Below are 9,517 nucleotides of genomic sequence, written 5' to 3'. Positions count from 1 at the left end.
CTAATTGTAAAAATCCAACAGTCACAGCTATATACGTCTATTGTAAGAGCTTTATCGTATTGCTTATCGTTGGTGTTTAATCGTTCTTAGACATTGATTTACTGTCAAAACTTATATAAATAGAAAATAGAAATTTCAAATTGCAACGAATTGATATCAATTTTCGATATCGATAAAATGTTGGATATTTACCTGCGATGTCGTATTTCGATATCGAATATTATTTTTGTCATATCGATATCGGTAAAATTGGTCTGATATCGATATCGATATCGAAATACGACATCATTGTGCATCACTAGTTAATAGTATACTTGCGTTTCTTTATTTTTCTTATTTCACCTGTAATATTTTATTATTTATTTATATTGATATTAATACAATTAACCACAGTCTATTTTAAGGTATAGTGATTAATAAATAATAATTTAAACAATACAAATGTTTAAATACATTAGACCTTATATAATGATGCTTGTTCGATTTAATGTTCTTTTTTAACTTATAACAGTTAAGTACCTATATTATATTGAACTTGAATAATTAATGTTTGACATTTTATAATATAATAGGTACCAACTTATATAAAAATACTATTGCAAATCTCTTTAAATATTATATTAGTTCTTATTTATGTTATATTATATATATATATATATCGTGATATATATATATAAATGAATGTTTGTCTATGTTTCAGTTGGCATGGGTTTTGAAGCTATTATAATAATAATTATTGGTTGCTAGGCAACGATATGCATGGGATCAGCTAGTTTATAATATAATTTAAACCACGTGCTAGTTTTTTAAATTTAATATATTATTTTGTTGTAATTTTCTATCCATTGTTCCTAAAAATTGAAAATGGGTAACTATAATTTAACACCAAAATTTAGTGCCTGTGCATTATGTGTGTGTTGGTCAGAATTCAGGAATACTAGATGAACTCAATGGTGGATCTAGAGCTTATTATTTTTTTTCAGGTTAGGGGTAAAATTACAAAGAAATTTAAAACATCTACAAAATATCTCGCAATATTTATATTTTATAATTTACACAACTAATTCTAAACGACGCTTATGTTTATTGGATAAACTATCTATATGACTGATTTTATTAAGTTATTTGCATTTAATTCCCTATGTACATATAATAAATAAAGACCTGTAGGCCGAGGTTCAACTGGCGAACTGCAGTCGAAAATATACAATAAGTAATAAATTATAGGACCTATAATAGGGTTCGGATTTGAAGGCAATATAATCAAAAAAAAGCATTTAAAATGTAAAGAAAGGCAAAAAAAAGCATTTAATTTGTATAAAAAGGCAATTCATAAATATACTATAAAAAAAAAAGTGAACATTTTTTAAACACTTTCAATTGCACACATTTTGAGAAAAATACAAATTAAAAATTAAAACTGCATGCAAAATAAACTAGTTGGTATTAAAAAAAAAATTGACTACCATGTATTTTTATAGTCTGTCTTCAGTAAAACGGCTACGGTTTGGGGTTAAAATATTTTTGTAGATCGAAAACGATCTTTCTACGTCCACCGAAGTTATCGGGGCGTATTTCATACTTAAATAATTATCTAAATTAAGATTGCTACTTGATAGATCGTCATCGCTTGTGGTTTCTCCAATCAATACTCGGTTGATCTTTTTGATATTTTCCCATCCTTTGTTCTTCGATATAACTTTGTTGAATTTATCCAAAATCAATTTAGCTATTTCGCCATTGCATTCTTCGAGTTTAATCTTTATATTATTTACAATATCTACACTTTTCGATAGTAATACACCTAAAACATACACAGGGGGGACAAGGTGGCCGAGCGGTCAACGCGACGGATTCGGCACAGCCGGTCCGAGTTCGATCCTCGACCACTGGGCGGCATTTTTCTCCGTGCAAGTCACGGTGTCCGGAGAACAAGTGCCGCCATCCCCCCACCCCGGGGCACGGCAGAAACCTACGGGTGCCCCATTAGAAATTCTGCCAAACACAACACACGTGTATCAACCTACCCAATATAAAACCTACAGTGCCCTCCCCACACCCAATGGCCTATGTTGCCGCGGGTTACCCAATAAAAAAAAAAAAAAAAAAAAAAAAAAAAAACATACACAGTATATTTTAATATATAAAACATGTAAAACACATAAAAATAATATTTGTTACCTCTTGTTTCTAGTTTTGTAATTGTGTCAGGCAAAAATCCAAAATTAGATACAATATACACCAGATTACTTTGTATCGAAGGCATTTTAAAAAGTCTTTAAGCTGCTCTCATACATTCAGATTCTTCTTCGAATTCTTCAATTATAGATTTCAGTTCATTGAAATTTGTACATTAGTATTTTACTGCATTAATCCATGTACCACAACGTGTAATTATCGGTCTAGGTGGATTTGGCAATTCTGGACATTTTTCTTTCAGAACTGCGATTCTCTTAGGACATTTTAAAAATGTCTTTTTCATTTCAGAAATTAACTGGTCTACATTTTTATAATATGCTCGTACTTCTTCACAGACGTTATGACATGCATGAGCCAAACAATTTAAATGAATAATATTCGGGTACAAAGTTTGAATTGTACTACCCGCTTTCTTCATAGGTTAGGTTAGGTTAGGTTAGGTTGGCAACAACTCGTATCTGACATTTTTTTCAAAATTGACGTTTTGGTATCATTGGATTCGTATTTTCAAGGAGAATATAATTTAATTGAGGTTAGTTTAACGTACTATCGTTTATTTCCCGCTAAAACTTGTTTGAGTGATACCACGTATCAAATATTTGATTTTAAAACCACGTAACTGCAAATCAGATATTATGTTAAAATAACAGTACAATACTGCCATTATAGGCATTAATGCCTTTTTAAACATTAATCTGTCGACTGAATTTTAAGTTAATAGGTAAGTACTATATTAATTGTATGTTTTATTTTCGAAATGATAGATTTCATAATAAAATAGTGTACACTGCATGACATTCTATTTATTGTTGTTTTATGTACAATGCACCTAGATCAATATGACGTCGAAGAAACGAGCACAATATGCAATGGTCAATTTGGTTAAAAATCCAAGTCAACCTGCACAATATAATAAACTATTTGAAGATAATCCCCCTGTGAAAAGTGACGAGTTTATGACATCTTTTATTAAAGATAATGACATCAAAAATACTACAGTTAAAGGTAAAAATATTATTTTATTATCTACCCTCATAAAGTTTATACATTTTAGCATAATATTATATAGTTTAATTGAAGACAGAATACCTATTAATAATTTCTTTTTTTAGTTTCCTGTTTTAATGTAGACATTGAAGGATTTGAAACGTTTGACATTTTACAAAATGATACAGATAAAAGTAAAAATATTATTGTATTACATACTCTGATATTATTTATACATTTTAGCATTATATAGAAATTAATTGAGGGCATTTTATTTTTATTTTTAGTTTCATACATTTTTCAATGACTATAAAATAAACCAAACATATAAATCAATCAGACCAGGAAAAGGAAAGGGTGATCCCGAAGTTAGGGACATCAGAGCTCTTAAATATGATCCTGTAACTCAAATGATCTACTATAAACTTGATTTTAAGGATACATGTTATTTACCATTAACATTACCAAGAAACAAACATTTTGAGCTTATAGAACATTATCCTAAGCTGTATGCAAAACAAATTCCATTGACTCTATCCAAGTGGACAGACTTACAGAAGCTTAAGCATGTCTTGCCTGTTGACACCCATGCTTTTTATGACAGTCTACCACATGCAGACACATTAAAACAAAGAAAACACCAAGGAATATAATATTGTTACCTATTGTTAACTATTTGTATATATACTATAATTTGTGATTTTTAATGAAAACAGTGAGACTGGTTTTTTTAAATATTTAATAAGAAAAAATATTTTATATTATTTTAAAAAGTTATTATTATTTTATTTTGTTGAAATCTTATAAGTTGTCATTTTTATTTTGTTATTTTTTTTGTTATTCTATACCTATATAAACTAAATAAAATATTGTGATTAAGAAAACATTACAATCATAGTATAATTGAATACCTAAAAAAAATTTTCTGTAGAGTTACAATACCACGTAAGTTAAAAAATAAATATTTTTTTAAACACGTATCTACAAGTAACAATACCACGTATATAACTTTTGAAATGTAATAACCCGTAATTACAATAAAAAAAATTAATAACCACAAATATTAATAAAATTTGTCATATAATAGTATAGCATCTGAAAGTAAAACTATATTAATTAAAAATATTACATAATAATATCTTAAACAGAAATAAATTAGTTTTTAGTTGCTCCTGAAAAATGTATTGATTGTCAGTTACGTGTTGTTGCCAAATCAGTAGCGAATTATAAGGAGCCGTGTTAGATATAAAAAGCAAAATATTGTCGTATTTTACATTAGTTGGCCACAATATATGCATTGCTTTGTCAAATAGCTGGGTAATTGTACTACTATTTACCTTATCTAAATAGTCTATGTGAAGAAGATACAAATTTCCAGGATTTTCTGGTGGTAGAATTCCAACTATTATGTTAGCCACGTTTTGGCGTTCTGAATCTGTGGTTTCGTCAATACACACCCATATTTTAGGTGTACGGGTAATTTTATGGCCATACCAAATACTCGATAAGACGATATCGATAAATATTGCGAATAATAAAACCCATTTGTAGCGATAATACGCAAGCTGAGTATAAAATTATAAAATCAACTGAAAAATTAAAGACAAAATAGGCATTTATAAGAACAAAAGGTAAAAAAAGGCAAAAAGGCATTTATAAGTAAAAAGGCAAAAAAAGACAAAAAAAAAAAGGTTCCATCGTGTAAGAAATTAAATGAATTACATTTTTGTATAAAAATTATTTTTCTATTATGATTAATAAAAGAAAGGCATTTGCCTTCAAATCCGAACCCTATTACTAATAACTAATAACATATTACACGTAGAACGTAGATACCAAAGATTGTCATATGTCATGAGTCATGAGAGTTTGTATATTATTTCGTGGTCAATTACATTTATCGTATCTAAAATATCTACTGAACGTTAATAATACTATTTAAGAAAGTTTTAAGTATAGTTTTTCGAGAAGGTTTGTGGAATAATCTGTGTAGACGTAAAATACTCAAAATTGCAATCTTCAAAAGGCTGTAGCCTTGGAACTAAGTCCGACCAATAAATTCTGATTGCATAGGTACCCATTTACCAATTGTAGTTAATACAATTATCAATGCAATAAGTCAATAATATGAGATATTATCTTAAAATATTTATTGTTTTTATAAAAAAAATACTATTACTGGTAAGTTTAAGTTTTTAAGAACTACATAACCAAACTTATAAGCCTGATGGTACCTGGGCCCGCTTAGTACGCCAGTAACTAATCCGTTGTGTGAGAGGCCACCCAGGTCATCTAGCTTGGCAGTCCTTTCACATCTTCAGCGGATCATCACCATAACCGGACTTCAATACGTGTTAAGTTAATTCTAAGTATTGTTCCTATTTTATGATCTCTGTGGTCATTGCACAAGACCGGACCGACCATAGAGACCCCCTCCTCATCATTCTAATTCTCGTGATAGATGTTTCCCGTTCCTTGGTGTCATCGTGCACGTAAACTGCCTATCCAGAATAAATGAGGCGAAGGCAGAATTAATAGTCTACCTCACAAACAGTCGACGTTAATGTAGGCATTGGCCAGATATAGGTGTAATTTGTTTTTCGGGTGTCACAAATAATCTTTTGGGTCGTCCTAAATATTGGGCATGTACACAGTTTAAAAAAAATAATATTTTACAAACCAATATAATATTTACATCAACCCAATAATTAACTTACTGCATGCTAGTTTAAACATTTTGTGTTGTATGAACACCAAGTAGGAGTAAATTATTTATTAATAAAAAACAAACAGAGAATTTATTTACCTATAGCCTATAGGAAATCTCTTAGTAAAACATTCAAATATAAAATGATAATATGGCGACAATATGATGGGCAAAACTAAATGTATGAGTTACAATGTTAATATCTTAAAAAATAAGTCTGAGCTGTCGCTGCAGGTTATACGACATAAATTATCACTATATTTCATTGAGTTATAGCGTTATATAAGATTTTTAATATGAATAAAAATGGTATTGGCAGTATTAATATTTAATAATAATATACTTACCATCATCATCTCCAATTATTATTTTTTCTTGAAAATACATGTTTATAAATTTAATATTGACATTACTACAATGAAATGCTATTATAATAGCGGTTTATGAATAATAGTTTAACCAATAAAAATTCATAGTCGTATAGCAGTGGATCTTAACCTGTGTTCCGTGGACTTAGAATAAATGTTCCGCCAACATTTTAAAATCGGCGGAAAAATATTATAAAATTGTGAAATTTTTTTTTTATTGATTTTATTAATTTTTACTGGCTAATTTGTAATTTTTATGTAAACTATTTTATGCTATACATGCATTGTTTAATATGCTATACAATTTTACGGATATAAATTCTATTTTATAGTGTGCTGTGTTCCGTGAATATCTTATAAAATATTAAGTGTTTCGTCATAAAAATAAGGATAAAAACCACTGTCATACTGATATATATAGGTATAATATGTACCTACAATAGTCTTATTTAATAAAGTTTGTTCAATTTAATATTATTTATTAACCCACAAAAATTGAGTAAATTGCATACTTAAATATTTAATGTTTGACATTTTATATATATTACAACTTATTGCAATGGAATTTTCTTTAAGAGGACGCGAGGACGCTACACAGCCATTTTTTAGAGAATTTGTTGTATCCGTCTCACAAGTCTAATTTTTTAAGTTGTTTAAGTATATTCTTTTAGGTATACCTAACATTTAACATTTTAATGGAAGATTCCCTACAAGTTTTTCTAAAACCTTAACGGAAAATATTTCTATTTACAATCATGAGATATTTTAAATTTTTTTACTTTCATGATTGTTAATCAAGTAATTATGGTAATTGAAATTAAAAAAGTCTGAATTTTGAAAACTTCAAGGATTTGTGTTAAATAGGAAAATAATAAAAATGTAACTCAGTAATGATGAGTGTGTGGGTAATTTAGCTAGCTTTAATATAAAATATTAATGAGAGAGATTCGATATCACAGCCAAGTGGTATAACCACTTGAATCCATAAAAACGCCGGCGTGAACAGTCCAAAAATGTCTATTATTTAACTTTTCTCCTAAACTATGATAGCTAGAAAGTTGGCTGATAACATTAAAAAGGGATTATAAAGTAGATATTAAATATATAATTAAAGTTATTTTTTTAAATTTATGTATTTTTTCACAGATAAAAAAAGTGTTATTTTTGGCTAGATTTTCATTTAGCGAGGTAATTTTCCGAAACTGGAACACGGATTTTGTTGTTTTGGGTCTTGTTAGATTCACATTAGCTAGGAGAAGTGCAGTGAAGATTTTCAGAACTTTATCTCCAATCGTTAGCTCACTACAAAGCTGTAAAGCTGAAAAACATCGAAAATTCCAGTAAAATTTGTTTTAATTTTTTTTAATGTTCTGTAGTGAATTAAATATTAAAGATAAAGTTATGAAAATCTTCACTGCACTTCTCCTAACCAATTTGAATCTAACAAGACCCCAAACAATGAAATCCTGTATCTGGTTTCGGAGATCTATCTCACTAAATGAAAATTAAAAGATTTTTTTATGGGGCTGTTCACACAGACATTTTTCGTGATTTAAATTGTTATACTGCTTGGGTGTGATATCAGTTAATAAATTTCTAAAAATTAAGAATCAAGAAAGTTTAAATGCCGATCCCTGACTTGCCAAGCCTTTTTTTTTTAGTTAAGAAATTTCATTATTTACACAAGTATGAATGACACACTGTCTCCTCACAGAATAATTTTTTCTATGCAATGATCTATCTTTGAATAATTCAAATCCAACACATCCATTACAATGATATATTCGACAACGATTGTACACTGCTCCTGTCCTGCACCTTTTTAAAAATAACTTTCCTATCATTGCAGCTAATTTCAAAAACTATTTAATGTAAAAGCGGTTAACTTACCTGCACAATCTAAGAAGTAATAAAAAATTTTTAATTTAATAAATACTTTTAGATCTGTATTAAATTTCATAAAATGTGCACCCAAACGGGTTTTAATATGTAAACGCTGCTAAGGATGTAATTGAAACCCAACCTTTTCAGTAGTATAGGGGAGAATATCACTGACAATCACATGTTTGATCAGGTTACACAGGATCTATGTGGGACTTGTCACCTGTAGGAGAAGATTTACAAACATACCTATAAGCTCAAAATGATTTGAACCGTGAACGCCAGGTATTTGGTAATTGGTATCACGATTGTTAGTTTAAGTCATAAACACTGGTTTAATATGTATTGGTTATAACTATTAAGCAACAATTACTGACGCGCCCCTCGTCAGTGGTGGTGCTGCGTCGATTTAGTTTCAAAAAGTTAGCAAGTATAAGTGAACCAAATAAACAATATGTTCGGTAGTCCTCTTCTAATCCTCGGAAAACCATCACCATAATCAGACTTTGATGAATGCGATGCTTGACGGTTTAATAACTTTAGTATTAGTATAAATGAATAATAATACGACAATATGATTATGAATAAGTATAATATATAATATCGTACAACTGGACAATTAACTGTGACAGTATACACACACCGTATACACACTGTACGACGGTGCTTGTGCAAGTGAGTATTACATACATCAAAGGCCCTATATATATTCACAACCGAGGTCATATTACTTCCGTATAGAGAGTGAGTCGTATACTAGTATAACTAGATACTAAATTGTACACACGTGTCAAGGTTGACTACTAATATTAATTGTATACTTCAACAGACTTCAATAGTTTAAGTTAGAATTAAAGTATATTCCCTATTTTTTGAGTTCTGTGTTCATTGCACCTGACCACAGAGACCCCCTCCCCATAATTAACTTGAATCATCGTAATTCCTGTGGTAGAGTGTTCCTGTTCCTCGGTGTCGTCGTGCACCTAAAATTGCCTATCCGGAATTTATGAGGCGTAGGCATTGGTCAGGTATATGTGTAATTGGGTTCGGTGGGATCGCGAATAGTTCTTCGGGTAGCGCTGTAGATTTGGCGCAAACACTAGGCTAATTGTAAAATAAGTATTTGATTATAAATAGTTATTTAAAAATTATAATACATATTTCCAAAATAATGATAGAAGATAGCGTTGAAAGCGACTGGTATTTTGTTTTATAAGTGGAATTAAGGAATGGACATAATATTTGATACTTATTTCCCCAATCACCCCCAGCACTCTCGATGATATTCCATTTTATTTTAGTCCGTGCTTTAAGCTAGAAGGGAAATAGTCATAAACCTGACACTAGAATTCTGAAATATTCGAAATACGGCCAC

At 29.6% G+C, this 9,517-nt stretch overlaps 1 protein-coding gene across 1 annotated transcript; it reads right to left on the bottom strand.

The window, feature by feature from the left end:
- Window positions 1-1,475: 1,475 nt before the first annotated feature.
- LOC132945800 (uncharacterized) lies at window positions 1,476-2,266 on the bottom strand. The gene is made up of 2 exons (XM_061015565.1): window positions 2,182-2,266; window positions 1,476-1,804 (listed from the first exon to the last, which is right to left on the bottom strand). The coding sequence occupies exons 1-2, from the start codon at window positions 2,264-2,266 to the stop codon at window positions 1,476-1,478; spliced, it is 414 nt and encodes a 137-aa protein (XP_060871548.1).
- Between the last annotated feature and the right edge of the window lie 7,251 nt (window positions 2,267-9,517).

This window comes from Metopolophium dirhodum, chromosome 5 (assembly GCF_019925205.1).
Source record: "Metopolophium dirhodum isolate CAU chromosome 5, ASM1992520v1, whole genome shotgun sequence".
NCBI classification, from domain to species: Eukaryota; Metazoa; Arthropoda; class Insecta; order Hemiptera; family Aphididae; genus Metopolophium; species Metopolophium dirhodum.
This window is presented reverse-complemented; position numbering and strand designations above follow the sequence as displayed.